Raw genomic sequence first — 17,213 nt, forward strand, 5'->3', positions numbered from 1 at the left:
AAGGTTTTCTTCTTTCAGGTGTGGATTCCAGAAGAAAGTAGAAAAAACCTTGAACTGGTACCTGTTGGACTTTTTGTCTGTCTTTAGGATAGTGAGTTTTGGAAACCTTGGAATACTGTGACTTTGTGTCTTTATGCTTAAGAAATAGGACTTTTTGTATGTGCTCGTCTATGTTATTGTATATTAAAGTCTGCTGTTTAGCTATACTTTGTATGGTTGATCTGTGTTAGATTTGGAGTAACTATATTTATACACAGAGGTGTCTATTATGGCTTAGTACCTGGAGGTTGGCAACCCCAGCTGAGCTGGCTGGGGCATATGACTTGCTGGCTGCTCTACTCCCCTGCCCCAGCTGGGGAATCCCAAATGGCTAACTCCACATTCAGCAAGAGAGGTGGGTGACTTCATTTATGGCAGCCGTCCCAAAGTTACAGTCGAGTCTCCTGAGCTCACAGATCTTCCTGCCGGCAGATGCTAAACTCATCACTGCCCGTTGCATTAAGCTTCTGTTCTGGATGGAAAGGATGTTTATGCAATATATCGAAGGAAGTGGGGCCTCAGCCATGCTTAAAGAATACAAAAGGTTTGGGTTTCCAAGATCCCTGCTAAGCAGCTGCCTGTGTTTATTTAGCCCCCTCTCCCTTTTCAGCAGGAAACCCCCTCTGGAGTTCCCTGATTAAACCAGACAGGGCCTCGAATGCTGCCAAGCTGCTTCGGATGCCTGGCAATAGGGTTGCCAACTCCGGCTTGGGAAATTCCTGGAGACTTGGGGGTACTCCCTCGGCAGAGTGGAACGTGGAGAAGAAAGCAGGAATGTGATGCCAGATAGCCCACCCTCTGAAGCTGCCATTTCTTCCAGGGGAACTGATCTCTGTAGCCTGGAGATCAGCTGTAATCCCCAGAGAATTCCAGGCTCAACCTGGAGGTTGGCATCCCAAGTCAAAAGGGAGGCAAGCAGTCATGTTACCGGGGTTTTGTACTGCATGATTCTCAAGATGTACCAGGAATAGGGTTGCCAATCTCCAGGAGCTGGAGATCTCCTGCTATTACAACTGATCTCCGGCCAATAGAGGTCAGTTCACCTGGAGAAAATGGCCACTTTGGCAATTGGACTCTATGGCATTGAAGTCCCTCCCCAAACACCACCCTCCACAAGTTCTGCCCCCGAAATCTCCCACCGGTAGCGAAGAGGGACCTGGCAACCCTAACCAGGAAGTAAGCAGCTGTCATTAACCCCTTGCCTTTTGTGGCAAATGTCCCATTTTTCTCCAACACAGGGCAGCTGGAAATCTTTGGGAACCTGGACCATGGTGTAGATTACACAAAGGTGGAAACCCGGTGGTTTTAGTGGGCAGTGGGTCATGGTTTCCTACCATCCTGATGATTTCAGAGACGTCTCTTAGAAGTAATTTTTTTTTAAAATACTGCCCAGTATTGTGGGCTGGAGAGCAACTTGGTTGCAAATAGGTTCACCAAATGGCTAGTACTTTATTAGCCTCACCAGTAAAATCCTGTCAGGCAAACCAGTAATGTGTGGGTGGGTGGGAGGGGAATCTGTAGGTCACCACGCTATTCCAGGTTGTGCCAGACTCTTTAATAAGAATTGTTACCGCATGACAAACTAGAACCTCTTCCTGGTTCTGTCTTCGCATGAAGTAACGTTATCAACCAGCAGAAGTAGGGCCTTCCCTGTGGCAGCCCCTAGAGAAGGTTTATATTTAGGAACAAATTAAGAGAGCCTTTATCTGCCAAGCCGTCTATCCATTTTGGTATTTCCCTAGAGCAGCGGTTCCCAAACTTTTTGAGTCATGGAGCACTTTTCAGGAGAGAAATTAATCACAGAGCACTAATTTTCACCTAGCACCTACATACTAGACCGAATGACAGTAGTATTTTTCTTGCCAATCTCTTCACGGAGCACTAGGAGATGTTTCGCGGAGCACCAAGTGGGAACCGCTGCCTTAGAGCGCAGCAGGGTCTCAGGCAAAGAGATGCCTTTCCCAATACCTGAAACCTGAATTCCTTTCACTGCAGATGTCAGCAACTGAATCTTGGCCCTTCGTCCCCCAGATCATAGGCACTGCCTTCGGAAAAAAACGATTGGATACTCCACCTTGTAGAATAATATGTTTAATAATAAATTCCGCTGTGGCTTGTCAGATTCCAGCCTGGCTCTACTCTTGACTCACCAGTGCCTACCCTTCCTGGCTATGCCCCCAAAACCCTGCCATGTTTTCTAAAATTAAAGCTGGCACCCTTTGTTCCAAAGAAATTCCAAAGGCTCTGTAGCTAAGGCCTTTAAGATACAAAGACTCTAGGGGTGTGTAAGGATTATTATGGATGACACATGCCCGTCTCTTAAACGACAAGGCTTGATTCTAGCCTGTGGAACGTTTCATGAGAGGTAATCCCTGTCTCTGTGCATGAGCGAGTCACTCCTTTCCAAGTGACTTTCAGTTGTACATCTCGGCTTTTGGCAACTGTTTGATGCCTGCTGACACAATTATGGATGCTGAGAAGTGCTGCGGGCTGAAATGGAAATTCAGCAAACGGGATGCTTTGCAAACACATACGTGAAGCTGCCTTATACTGGATCGGACCATTGGTCCATCAGTCTTGTCTGCTCAGACTGGCAGCCACTCAGCAGGGTCTTAAGTAGAGGTCTTTAATATCACATACTACCTGGAGACACTAGAGACTGAACCTGGGACCTTCTGCATACCAAGCAGATGCTCTACTCCTGAGCCACAGCTTCTCTCTCTGGTTGACCACTCTTCACTGTGTCCAAAATGGAGCACCTTCCGCAACACACAGTGGTATGATGGATGGTAGGCAGAGTGCTGGGTTTGGATGTGGGATGCCCAACACAAAATTGCAGCTCAGCCAATGGAGTCAAAGCCAAACTTCAGTGGGCCAGCAGGCCTGCCTCTCACCCCGACAGTCATCAACATGTCACAGATTAAAACAGGCACCATGCTTGCAACCATTGTATTCTCATATCAAGGATTATTCCCCATTGCTCATTGGCTCATCTCTGCTGAGCAAATGAATACAACGTACAACAGGCAGAGGCCAGTCTGAAGCTGTTTGAAAACCCAAGTCAGCCTTCATTTCAAAATTAGCCTCACCAGCATGTGAAATGACAGGCTGTGCACCCTACACGGCACATTAATGTTCAGGAATGTGCCGTTAAATGTGCATGCATTATAGACAGGAAGCATCTTCCACCACCACCCCTTCCTCGCTCTGCCCGGGAAACTTGGGGTTCAGCCATATGGTTTTCGACAACAGAAAAACAACCTTTAATTGGTACTGCAAGATGCTGCTGAAGGCAAGTGAGGGGACCAGCGGCCAATGGTGCCTTGTCCCCTCCCGGTAAAAGATGCAGTTGGCTAATTGCCCCCCCCCCCCGCGCTCACAGAAAGGGAACTACATGCCCGACTCTCCCCGAGCTCAGCCAGCGTCCTGAAACACCAAATCCAATTAGCTCATCTTAAAAAGTAAAAGCTCTGCTCATAAAATTATCATTGCAGCCATAAAATTATCCATCCCTCTTCTCCAACTGAGCATTAGCACTTAACTCCCTGACCTGCCTGGCTCATTGAGTGCTGTGAGGATGACTGGAATACCAAATGACAACACCAAAACTTTGCCTTAGCTCTAAGCCTTGGGAAGGCAGCAAAGAAGGATCTGCCCGGGTAGAAAGACTCCTTGCGCTATGAGCAAGGGCAGCCAGAGATGGACCACGAGGTCAACATTGCAAAGGGCTTGACTCCAGGAGCTGGAATTGCTCACAGACTGCAATCCAGAGCTACGGAAGGAGGGAGACCTTCATCAATCAGAAATAGCTCCCCCTCCCCTGGAGTCAAAGCACCACCAATCGTTTTTGTTTATGATCTTGACTTTTTCTTCCATCCTGGAACTCGAAACAGTGTACTCAACAGTCCCAAGAAATTTTCCATCTGATGAAGGGAGCGTTGACTCTTGAAAGCTTATACCCCAACATTCACATAAACACATGAAGCTGCCTTAAACTGAATCAGACCATTGGTCCATCAAGGTCAGTATTGTCTACTCAGACTGGCAACGGCTCTCCAGGATCTCAATGTGAGGTCTTTCACATCACCTACTGCCTGGTCTTTTTAACTGGAGATGCTGGGCTTGAACCTGCGACCTTCTACATGCCAAGCAGGTGCTGTACCACTGAGCCACATCCCCTCCTCTAATTCTTATTGGCCTCTAAGGTGCTATCCATCCAGGGAGTGATCAGACATGGTAGCAGTGTGATGTCATAGTTATAATGTCAGAACCTAGTAGATATACGGGTTCAAATTTCCCATTCTGTAAAGTTAAGAACATAAGAAAAGCCATGCTGGATCAGACCAAGGCCCATCAAGTTCAGCAATCTGTTCATACAGTGGTCGTGCCTGTAGGAAGCCCACAAACAAGACGACTGTAGCAGCATTGTCCTGCCTGTGTTCCACAGCACCTAATCTAATAGGCATGCTCCTCTGATCCTGGAGAGAATAGGTATGAATCATGACTAGTATCCATTTTTACTAGGAGCCATGGATAGCCTGCTCCTCCATGAACATGTCCACTCCCTTCTTAAATCTTTTCAAGTTGGTAGCCATCACCACATCCTGGGGCAGGGAGTTCCACAATTTAACTATGTGTTGTGTGAAGAAATAACTTTCATACCCACTTCATAGGGTTGCTGTGAAGAATAAAATCGAGGGGAGAATCATGCATGTGACCTTGAGCTCCTTGGGGGAAGGGGCAGGTTAAAAACACAGGCATATACCACTCCACTGAACCTTCCACCAACTTACATTTGTCTGCCTGGGATGGGAAAGCCATTTGTTCAGAGGAAGCTTCTTTAGGGTGGAGGAACTTCAACCAAAGGTAAAATAGATGCTCATATATACATATCCAGATCTCCTTAGCTGCACTACGGTGACTGTATCCTGTGCCTTCAGATCATGGTCTGGTCTCATCATAGCTGTGGTTGGATCCAGTATTATTCTATCCCCTTTCATACTAACCAAAGTTAAGATCTGAAACTGATGTTCTGGATTAAAGATAAAATGAATTAGGTAGGCCCTTACACTGAATCGAAAAACAAATGTACAGTATCTTAATGAAGACGTTAAGTTATTCAGGGCCAAACTACATGTTACACTTTGCACAAGTGCAAGCCACTTTGAGTACCATAGGGTTAAAAAGTGGGATTTAAGCCTAATCAATAAATAAGTGAAACAGCTATCTTCCACTGTTACACTACTATACTACTGTTATGCAGTGGTATACTGCTTCTGAACATGTAGGTTCCATTGCATCAGCAAAGGAAACACCAGGGATGCATGGCTCATATGCAATACTTGGTTTAACCCCAGAGGACAGATAACACAGTCTGGGGAGGAAAAAGAAAGATTTCAGTTTATTTACAAAATAAGGCCACAAAACCTGTTAGTAGCTGAGCCATATCAGGTGTGATTAGTAGGACAGACATCCCAAAGGAAAGAAGCATTTGCAGTTTTGTGGACGGCAAGAATATGAAAAAAACAAAAGGGCAAAAAGACTTGCCCAAACCTTTTTGCAAGAATGATTTCCTTCTCCTGCTTTGTAGATTCTTTTTTTAAAAATGAAATTATCCCAAGCTGGCTGGAAACAGCAGTAAGAAGAACTCAGTCTCAACCTAGAGCGCCCTTCTGAATTCCAATCCGTGTGTGTCAATTATAAGTAGGAGATCAGAAATAGTGGGACTTTTTCCCCTTTAGAAATGTCCTGGTAAGGAGCCAAGCCAGATGGTGGCACAGATCTGTCTTGGGAAGGAAGCCAACAGCAAAATGCCCAAGGAACTTTCCTTCATTATCCCTGCACCTTCCTGCATTATCATCATAACTGCCACAAGAAAGAAAGAAAGAAAGAAAGAAAGAAAGAAAGAAAGAAAGAAAGAAAGAAAGAAAGAAAGAAAGAAAGAAAGAAAGGAAGGAAGGAAGGAAGGAAGGAAGGAAGGAAGGAAGGAAGGAAGGAAGAAAGAAAATGAAAGAGAGAGAGAGAGAGAAGAGAGAGAGAGAAGAGAGAGAGAGAGAGATTTCATCTGCAGAAATCAGCAGGTGAATGGCAGAGAAGAACAAAACCGGTCCACCTGCCAACTGCGTGGCATAGTGATTAGAATACCAGACTAGGATCCAGAAGAACTGAGTTCAAATCCCTGCTTAGTTATGAAACTCGCTGGGTGACCATGGACCAGTTATTCTCTCTCAGCCTAATCTACCTCTCAAGGCTGCTGTGAGAATAAAATGGGGAGGGGAGACTGTGTACACTGCCCTAACATTCTTAGTAGAAAGGTGGGATTAAAAATGTACTAGATAGCTAGAAACTGCAGCTCCGGGGATGGCTACAGTGGCTGGTTGAAAACCCATCGAGCCTAGATCTCTGACAAAGGACGTCGGATGGCTAGGGTTGCCAACCTCCAGGCGGTGGCTGGATATCTCCTGCTAATACTACTGATCTCCAGGCGTCGGAGATCAGTTCCCCTGGAGAAAATGGCCCCTTTGGCAATGGGACTCTTTTATGGCATTGAAGTCCCTCCCCTCCCCAAATGCACCCTACTCAGGCTCCACCCCCAAAATCTCCAGGTATTTCCCAACCTGGAGCTGTATGGATGGCTGAGGAGAAAAAGCAGAACTTCCCAGTCAGATCACTGAATAAGGAACAGCCTGAAGCAGCCAGAAAACGAAGAACTAGTATGTGGTAGGAACAAAAGCCCTCACCCAACCTCATAGGATGCAGCCTGAAAGTTTGTCCTTTGCGCCTAACGCTTGTCCTTTGTGCCTGGTTATATCCTAACCAAATACGGCAGAAACAACTGGAGGACAGAAACAACTGGAGGAATCACAGTCCTTTCCCCTCAGCATTTGGAGGAACATCAGAGGAAACGATCCCCAAGAATACAGTACAGAACTGAGGTGTGTTGATCGAGGCCTTTTGAGAACACTCCTGGTCAACCAGCTTGTGCCACGGCACTCTGATCCCGAGAGACTCTGGATGGTGAAGACACATGGGATGCATCTGCTTGGTGGACAGGGAGGGTGGCTTTATGTCTCCGTTCTGGTACGAGGCCAGCTTCTCAAGGACTGCTTTCCAGCCCTTGTTTCTGAATGGCGGGCTTTCCCATTGGCGCTTCCTCGCCTCCTTTAGGAACGGCAAAGGCTCCTGACCCTGCGTTCTGGGTGCGAGTGAGAGAGACCTGGCTGGCACCCACTGCTCCGTCTGGGTAGCTGATCAAGTCAGACTCGCAGGCACCTGAAAAGAAACAATCTATTGTTAATCATGCCCAGGGGGCGGGGGGGTTGCTAACCAATCCTTAAAAAGGTTATTGTTCTAGCCCACTCACATCCCAGGGCATGGGACAGGAATTTTGGGCAAAGCCACAAGCCATCTTTTTGACAAGCCAGGAAAAAAAAGATCCTGCACAATTTCCCCGGCAGGCCTGCTTCCAGTGCACGCAAGGGCAGTTTCCCTACAGCAGGGCTTTGTTCACCAGTGACCGATGGGCCGCAGGTCCCAGATGTCTCCTCCCCACCAAGCCAAAACAATGTACCCTGCAGCAAGCAGACATTCATTGGAGGAAGAGCCGGCAGGCTTGTCAGTAGAATTGTCCCTAGAGTTTCTCAAGCTCCTACTGGCTCCTTTAACACAGAGAACAGTAGCGGCTGAAGGGATTCTCAACTCTCCATGGTAGGAAAAGCTTCACCAGCTAAATCTCTTCATGTCAGGCTGTTGTTACAGGGCCAGGAAGCAGGGCATTCCAGTTCATTCTTTCTGTTCTATTCCTTCCCCAGTATCTACATAAATCACTGGAACAAGAAAATGCTATTGGACAGCGCCTGTAACGTCACAGGAGACCTGCTGACCCTTTTGCTAGTGTGGTGTAGTGGTTAGTGTTAAACTAGGCTCTGGGAGACCCAGGTTTAAATCCCCGCCCTGCTATGTGATTTTCCTGGGTGATTTCGGTCCAGCCATACAATCTTAGTCTGACCTACTTCACAGGGCTGTTGAGAGGGTACAATGGAGGAGAGGAGAACATGCATAATCAAAACAAAGACCCAAGTGATCAAAGGGGTGACAGCGAGGGAAACAGCCATGCATAAAAGGCCAAAGACATAAGAATCCTCTCCTGTTTTGCACTGGGTCACCTGAACTGATGGGTGCTGAACAGTGGTTGATCCCCTCCTGTACTGTAGACTGCCAAGAACAAAGATGAGCTCAGTTTAGGAACCTGCATTACCACAGGTCCAGGTGTGTATAGATATAGTAAGGATGAGCATTCAGATATTAATTAATCAATAAGCAAACTGAAACATCCCTATTTGTTAATACAGTTATTATAAGTAATCCAAATCCAACAGTCATTCAGATTTGTAAACTTTTGTAGCTATCCATTATTCTACTGCCTGGCTGTCTGGTTGAGAGTTCACAGAGGTCAATGTAACACAACAGCTGTGTAACTGGCAGGGATGATTTCCAACGAAAACATTACCACCAACCTTGTCACCAAAGAGAACTGCTTAATAGCAAAGTCTTTCCAAAGTATGCCAATTATCCGTCTTGGCTCTCAGTCTCATGTACTGGGAGAATGCACTACGCCCAACATTCCCAATACTCACAGACAATATTTTTTGCGAAGAGGGCAATATACACATTTTCCAGCTTTGGCATGTGCGATCGGCAACCCAGGTACCATACCAAAGCTCAAAAATACACGTGTTGTCCTATTCATACAAAATGGTGACCACATGTATTGAGAGGAACATGTGTAGCACAACTGTCCCAGGACAGGAGCTGGCAGCACCAAAATGTGATATCTAAACAGGGAGGAAAAGGAGGAAGAGGAAGAAGAAGAAGAACTGGGCTAGTCACAGTTCTCTCCAAACTCTCTCATTCCCACCAAACTCACAAGGTGTTTGTTGTGAGGAGGAGAAGGGAAGGTGATTGTAAGTCGCTTTGAGACTCCTTAAAGATAGAAGAAGAAGAGTTGGTTTATATATGCCGATTTTCTCTACCAGTTAAGAAAGAATCAAACTGGCTTACAATCACCTTCACTTCCCCTCCCCACAACAGGTACGCTGTGAGGTAGGTGGGGCTGACAGTGCTCTAAGAGAACGGTGACTAATCCAAGGTCACCCAGCTGGCTTCATGTGGAGGAGTGGGGAATCAAACCCGGTTCTCCAGATTAGAGTCCACCGCTCCAAACCACCGCTCTTAACCACTACACCACGCTGGCTCTCCCACACTGAGAGGCAGCCATCCCTCTTTCAATGTCCTGAACTAAAGTGGATGTGGCAGAGGGCATAAGCCGCACTGGAACCTTCCATCCGGGGAGGCCATCGCTAATCGAACTTCTCTTCCCTGCTTGCTGAGGCGCAAAGGTGCAGGAGGCCATCAAGGTTCCTGTCAGTCAGGCACAGCAATTGGAAATCAATGGATTCCCCCCCCACACACACACACACACACACACTTGAAGCAGCACAGAAGGGCAGACGCTGGACTGAACTCACTAAGAGAGCCTCTGGCTGCTCACAGAACCCCCAACAGGAGCAGCGCGAAGGAATTAACCCCTTCCTTAAAGAGTACCCAGCTTGCTGGGGGTAAAGGGAAGATGACTGGGGAAGGCACTGGCAAACCACCCCGCAAACAAAGTCTGCCTAGGAAACGTCGGGATGTGACGTCACCCCATGGGTCAGGAATGACCCGGTGCTTGCACAGGGGACCTTTACCTTTACCTGAAGAGCCAGCAACTTCTAGCAGAACACACTGAAGAAACATGTTTGCTGATGGTGACCCAAACTGCCACACAAAAGGCACTCAGTCAGGCTGATTCAGTGTGGCCAGCTGATGGGGTGGGAGGGAAGAAGGGGAAGAAGAAGAAGGGGAAGAAGAAGAAGAAGAGTTGGTTTTTATGTGGTGACTTTCTCTACCACTTGAGGAAGACTCAAACTGGCTTACAATCACCTTCCCTTCCCCTCCCAACATCAGACACCTTGTGAGGTAGGTGTGGCTGAAAGAGCTCTAAGAGAGCTGTGACTAGCCCAAGTTCCCCCAGCAGGCTTCATGTGGAGGAGTGGGGAAACCAACCCAGTTCTCCAGATCAGAGTCCACTGCTCCAAACCACCGCTCTTAACCACCACACCACGACAACCAGGCCTGCTCCTGTTCCTCTGATAAAGCATAAATCGGCCGGGAGTAGGGTTGCCAACAGGTCTGGAGGACAATGTCCTGTCCCTTGAACAGAAGCTTAATGGGATGTTATTGCCTGGGGTTGTTATATAGCTCCAGGCAGTGAAAAGCTTCATATGTTCTATTTCCACGCATTAAGTTTCTATTAGAAGGGCAGGACTTTTTTTCTCCAGGCCTGTTGGCAACCCTAGCAGTGAAAGCTTATCAGCAAGGGGCTAAACATCATTTGCTTATTGCGGCGGATTAGGTTGCTGTTTATTCCGGCCGTGGCTGTGGCTCAGAGGAAGAGAATGTGCTTTCCCTCCACGAGGTCCCAAGTTCAGTCCCCCGTATCTCCAGTTAAACCCAGTCTCGTAAATAGCCGGCATTGGGAAATATCGCTTTCTGCCAGATGCAAAGGGTGTTGACATCAGAGTAGATAATACGGAGCTAGATGGACCAATGGCTATTATACATTCAGAGTCAGTAACTTCACTGGAGGAGCAAAATATCAAATCAGTTGCAACCAACAAGGTTCGGGTAAGCGAGAATTTCATCTGAGAGGATTTCATTCCGTGAGAATTTCATCTTGCCAAGTGGAAGTACTGCAAAGACATTAAAAAAAAAAAAAAAAAAAAGCTGCCCTTGGCAAAATTCTCTCTTAAATGAACAGGAATCTCTGAGGTTGAAAGGTTAGCTACTTCTATGCTATGGGGTGATGGATGCCACTTTGCTATGTGCAAACAAAGAAAACCAAGAGGATATTGTTTGAACATAGGAACACAGAATGGCATTGTCTGTTCTAAGTAGCAGCCACTCTCCAGGCAAAGGAAAGTCTTTCCTGCCACCTACTGCTACCTGAGATCTTTCCACTGGAAACGCCAAGGAGAGCCAGCATGCTGCATTGGTTAAGAGCAGTGGACTCTAATCTGGGGAACCGGGTTGGATTCCCCACCCCTCCACATGAGCAGCAGACTCTAATCTGGTGAACCAGGTTTGTTTCCCCACTCCTCCACATGAAGCCTACTGGGTGACCTTGGGCTAGTCACAGTTCTCTCCAAACTCTCTCACCCCCACCAAACTCACAAGGTGTTTGTTGTGAGGAGGAGAAGGAAAGGTGATTGTAAGTAGCTTTGAGACTCCTTAAAGGTAGAAGAAGAAGAGTTGGTTTTTATATGCCAACTTTCTCTACCACTTAAGGAAGAATCAAACTGGCTTACAATCACCTTCCCTTCCCCTCCACACAACAGACACCCTGTGAGGTAGGTGGGGCTGACAGAGCTCTAAGGGAGCTGTGACTAGCCCAAGGTCACCCAGCTGGCTTTATGTGTAGGAGAGGGGAAACAAATTCAGTTCACCAGATTAGCCTCCGCAGTTCATGTGGAGGAGTGGGGAATCAAACCCGGTTCTCCAGATCAGAGTCCACTGCTCTTAACCACTACACCATGCTGGTAGGGAAAAGCGGTATAAAAACCGACTCTTCTTCTTGATCTTGGAACCTTCTGCATAGAAACCAAAGAGCCATGGCCCTTCTCAAATTTCTGCCATTGGCTTTCTCTGGCTAGGCTGGACACCTGAACTCTTCTCAGACTGAAGTGCTTCCTGCCCACCATCAGCCCAAGTCTAAAAGGTCAGGACCCTTGGGTATGAGCAGCTTCTTCTTGGTGCATCTTCCCTCAGGTTAACTTGATAGACTGGGAATCCAGCAGAATGGTAAACTTCTGTATTCCCAATGGGAAGCTGACACCACAAATCAGAATGCCAAAGAGAATATTTACGGTGCTCTGGGTAACCAAGACAACTAGGCAAGGCAGAGGGAGGTGCAAAAGGATGGTAATGTTGTACACTCCTGGATCGTCAATAGTTGGACAAGTGATTGGCAAGTGCCAATCAAAAGGTGTATTTTCTTACATTTATGACATGACAAGCTACCCCAGCTGAGAGACCCTCTTCTATGCTGGACAGACAAAATGAACCACGGTGTGTCTGGTCCCCAAGACACTGGCTTGCAAGTATAAAGTTAGCGAAACCTTAGGCAGGTCCATAGTGGCGGACAAAAATCTGCCCATCCCAATTAGCAGCTGGCCCTCTTTCCTGAAGCACACTGGTTTGACTGCACTTGCCGTTTGTCCCCTGCAAGGGGAGTGCGAGTTTCTGGGTCTCTTCCAGGGCTGCCTTTTTTTCTCCAAACTCTGGGGTGCTGCTCCAGTTCTCAGCTGCCTGCATGTACTTGGCTTCCATATCGTTCACCCAGTCTGTGCTCCACTCCCATACAGGAAAGGGCTGTGGTCTGGGCTTCTGCCGAGCATCCTCCAAGCTCTCTGCAGTAGCATGCGGATGCATGATTCCATCGGGAGGAGAAGCAGAGGGCAAGAAGTCTGTGAGGGAAAAGAGGGAGCACCTCGTTATACCTTTAAGTGCATGCTGAGGTGGGCAGCCAGAGGAGAGGACACCTCCCCTCCCCAGATGCTCCGAATGGAACAATGAAATGTACAGGCATAGTGTCAATAATGCACAGCAGTGCCATTACAGACTACCCTGTATACAGCATGCATAATCAATCTCAGTCTACCCCACCATATGAAGTCTGCTCTTGATTAAAGGGTTGACTGGCCTTTCATTAATATGATAGAGTGATTAAAACAAACACAATATTTGCGCATGCTCAGTTAACACAATTCCTTCATCATCCAAGATCCAGTCTCAATGACTACCTGAAAAAAAAAACTCACTCTTTCAGTAGTATGTCCCCAGCAAGAAAAAGGGGGAAACTGTATCTTCTGATGCCCTGACCTGGATGTAAGGTTGCCAGGTCCCTCTTCACCACTGGCAGGAGGTTTTGGGGGCAGAGTCTGAAGAGGGTGAGGTTTGGGGAGGGGAGGGACTTCAATGTCATAGAGTCCAATTGCCAAAGCGGCCATTTTCTTTCTCCAGGTGAACTGATCTCTATTGGCTGGAGATCACTTGTAACAGCAGGAGATCTCCAGCTAGTACCTGGAGGTTGGCAACCCTACCTGGATGGCCCAGCCTAGTCCAATCTTGTCAGATCTCAAAAGCTAGGCAGGGTTGGCCCTGGTTAGTACTCAGATGGGAGATAAACAAAGAAGTCCAGGGTTACTACACAGAGGCAGGCCATGGCAAACCACCTCTATTCATCTCTTGTCTTGCAAATTCTACAGGGTCACCATAAATCAGCTGCACGTTGATGGCTCTTTCCACCACCACCACTACCACCATCTCTCCTACTGAGCAGCCCGATACATCAGTCAGAAGTGGAGCGGTGATGCCTTGTCTAACTCCTTTATAGTGATCGCTGAACAATAGTGCAGAGGCTACAGTCTCCAATCACCCCTACACCACAAGGACAGATACGAGTGAATTTGCTTGTTACCACCTTCAGGGATCACTGATGGCAAAACATTACAGCATGCCAACATAAAAGCTCTCCTGTTCATTAGAACTGTTAATATTTTTAAAAAATGCTTTGCATACTTCTTAAGAACTGGGAAGTTTAAATCTGAAGTTAAAGGGGAATGAGCCCTACATGCCATTCCATGCACATTCTGGTAATCTGTACTATTAACGTATGAAGTTACGGCACTCGGACTCTGCCCTGAAATTCCATCTGGAGAGGCTCACATGAATGCGTAGCCTAGAAATGCAGCTATTTCAGTCAACGGGAGGAACATTTCAACTCAGGAGCAGCCTGGCTGATGTGCTCTTTGTAAGGTGGTCTTGCACAAACAGGGGACCCCCCAGGAGCCAACTTCATCATTTGCCTCCAGCACGCTGTTGCTGCCCCCTCAACATTTTCGAAGGAGGCGTGCTGTGATGTAAAGTGCAGGAAGCCAGTGGGAAGCCAAAGAGGCCAGTCGAGGTCAATCGGGTCAAGGCCAACGTGACCTCACCACGCTGTCCTGTGAGCAATACAGGTGGGATCTTATTGAGCTGACAGAACCAGGTAACAGCTTCAAAGAAATGAGGGAGAGGAGAAAAGGGCCGGCCTCTGCCTTTGAGAGGAAGGTGAACGGGAACAGCCGTCCAGCCGTTCGCTCAGGGATTCTCAGCATGTTTGTGCCTGGAAGGTCTTTTCCTTTTGCATTTTTGCTGGCTCCATCAATTTTGTCATTTATGGCCCAAAGTTTGCTATACAGGGTGTGGGGGGGACTAGAAACAAAAGCCTCATTCTAACGGCAACTGAGAATTACTGCAGTGATAAATCAAGCTGCACTTTCCTGGCCGTCTGCCTTATTACGAGGAACAAAGATTGAATGGAAGTGCCCAGAACCTGAGCAGCAGATACAAGATAAATCAATTTGGCTGTCGAGGACTCCAGAGAGCAGATCATGCCTTGCCTGCAGCTGAACCCCACTGTCCCAGAGACCCATCTCTGGGGAGGGCGAGAAAACATGTAGATTCTGCAAACACTTGTAGGGCTTGCTGAGGTGGGGGAAGCAAAGGGGGGCTCCTGTTTTTACTCAAAAACTTGCTAGAATCTCTCTGGGAGAAGTTAATGTATGTTGAAGGGTAACTGAAGGTTGGGGGACTCTCCAGAACAGCCCTGTCCACCTGAAGTGGTCACCCAATGTGCTAAAGATTCTGCCGCATCCCATCAGACATGTTTGTGTCCCCTAGCGTTGACAACCTTCAAGTGGTGGCTGGAGATCTCTTGGGATTACTAACTGATCAGTGACAGATCAGTTCACCTGCAGAAAATAGCTGCTTTGGAAGGTGGATTCTATGACATTATATGCCATTGAAGTCTCTCCCCTCCCCAAACCCCACTCTCCTCAGGTTCCACCCCCAAAATCTCCAGGTATTTCCCAACCCGAACCTGGCAACCCTAGACACAGTTAACATCCAGACACCCGGGAGTTTTACCTGAGGTTCGTTGCTCGCTGGACCCACACTTTCCTGTTGGGAATCTTTGCACCAGCAGTCTCCAAGCTCAAATCAAGCCCCCGCCCCTTTAAATGATGCTTTGTAATTGGCTTACTTTGTAGAGCTGATTGTGAGATAAAATTCCCCCCCAAAACCCCAATTGCTGCATAAAAAAGGATTTTAAGAACAAAAAAACAAAAAACAGAGCAATCTGAAAGGTGGGGGGAATCCAAGCCTTGTTTTTTTAAAAGCCTTTCTTCTGCTCAGAAAGAGCTCAGAGAAAGCAGGAAGCCTTTGAATCCCAACCTCTTCACACGCTGCTTTGTAATTTGCTATGAGAGAAATCAAGTTTGCGTGTCCCACACTTTGCCTCAGGGGAGAGGGAAGAATCGGGTTAACCGAGCAACAGTGGAACAGAGGAAGTCCTGGGATTTGTGAGGGCTGGCAGCGCGGTCATCTCTAATGGATGGAAAACTCATGCATAACTCCACGGAACAACCGAGACAGACCGGGGACAAACATGAGTGAAAGTACCCATGCATAAACGACCATGGACTGCAAGATTAAAGGAGGGAAGAGGGAGGTGGTTACCTGTCAGTGCTTTGTCCGCCTCCCTCTGAGCCAGCCCGAAGCAGAAACTGTCCACCGCCACAGCCAGGGCCTGAGCAAAATTGGCATCCAGGAGGAAGGAGCCATCGGAGGAGCTGACCAGGCTGCAGCGGGTACTGGTGCCGTTGTCCTCTGAGACGGAGCCCCACCCGTTGAGCAGGGAGCCCCCCAGGGAAGCTTCATCCTCGCTCAGGCTGGACGAGGGAGTCCTGCAGAAACCCCGGAAGAACTTCGTGGGATGGCAGCCCCCCTCCTGCAAGTCAGGGTCTTCGTCCTCATCGGCACCATCCGTATCCAGCAGCTGTGAGGCCAGCTGGCCACAGATGTATCCATAGGTATGAGGTGCAGAGAAAGCCCAAGGGTGAGCGGAGGAGCCATCGCTCTTCTGCCTTGGGGGAAAGAGCACAAGGCTGGCATTAGAATTGGGCAGGAATCACGTTTTCAACACAGGCACAATGGCTAAATGCATAGGGTTGCTGCTCTTGCTATTACAACTGATCTCCAGCCATTAGAAATCAGTTCACCTGGAGAAAATGGCCGCTTTGGCAATTGGATTCTATGGCATTGAAGTCCCTCCCCTCCCCAAATCCCGCCCTCCTCAGGCTCCGGCCCAAAAATCTCCATGTAAGTGGGGCTGAGGGAGTTCTGAGAGAACTGTGACTAGCCCAAGGTCACTCAGCTGGCTGCATATGGAGGAGTGGGGAAACAAACCCGGTTCTCCAGATTAGAGTCCACCGCTCTTAACCACTACAACATGCTGGCACTCTATTAGCTTCTCTATTAGTGCTCTTTTAGATGGTTCTTTGAAAATGCCTGAATTGGGTGTACAGCCAACAAACATATTAAAATCCATTACAAACTAATAAAATACTAAACATGTCCCAATAAAATCAAGAAAGTTAAAAAACACCCCCATAATAAACTACTTAACTAACAGTTAAATAAACACATTAAGACAAATACACATGAACACACATGAAGCTGCCTTATACTGAATCAGACCCTTGGTGCATCGAAGTCAGTATTGTCTACTTAGACTGGCAGCAGCTCTCCAGGGTCTCAGGCTGAGGTCTTTCACATCACCTACTTGCCTAGTTCCTTTAACTGGAGGTGCCAAGGATTGAACCTGGGACCTTCTGCATGCGAGGCAGATGCTCTACCACTGAGCTATGGCCCTTCCCCTAACAATTAACAGTGATGCTCAGTGGCTCTGGAGCCATACATCGCTCCTTGGCATGCCACCTGTGGCTCTTCTGAGCACTGTCACCCCTATGTGGCAACCACATTGCAGGGGGATGCCTGAGCACCCCCTACTTCCCTTGCTGTTTTCTCACTGTCTTCCTGGCACAAGGCGAAGTAGCCTCAGTCATCTTGCTCTCTGACTGGAGCTGCTGTGCCTCATGCCAGAGGAATAGCAAGACAACAGCGAGGGAAGTAAAAGGCACTTGGGTTCAACAAGAACGAGGAGAGGCTCTCTGGTAATTTAAAAGGTCAGCTAT

At 47.7% G+C, this 17,213-nt stretch overlaps 1 protein-coding gene and 1 non-coding gene across 2 annotated transcripts in view; both read right to left on the reverse strand.

Annotated features, from left to right (window-relative positions):
- Positions 1 to 7,135: 7,135 nt before the first annotated feature.
- Positions 7,136 to 17,213, reverse strand: part of ROBO4 (roundabout guidance receptor 4) — an 81,674-nt gene continuing 71,596 nt past the window's right edge. Inside the window, exons 18-20 of the mRNA XM_056860882.1 lie at positions 15,697 to 16,103; positions 12,348 to 12,602; positions 7,136 to 7,311 (exon numbers count right to left, since the gene is read on the reverse strand). Of these exons, the coding sequence (XP_056716860.1) occupies positions 7,136 to 7,311; positions 12,348 to 12,602; positions 15,697 to 16,103 (838 nt within the window). The remainder of the gene's footprint in view (positions 7,312 to 12,347; positions 12,603 to 15,696; positions 16,104 to 17,213) is intronic.
- TRNAA-CGC (transfer RNA alanine (anticodon CGC)) lies at positions 16,820 to 16,894 on the reverse strand. Its single transcript has one exon. It is a non-coding gene; the product is annotated as a tRNA-Ala (tRNA).

The sequence above is a fragment of the Euleptes europaea genome, chromosome 14 (assembly GCF_029931775.1).
Source record: "Euleptes europaea isolate rEulEur1 chromosome 14, rEulEur1.hap1, whole genome shotgun sequence".
Lineage (NCBI taxonomy): Eukaryota > Metazoa > Chordata > Lepidosauria > Squamata > Sphaerodactylidae > Euleptes > Euleptes europaea.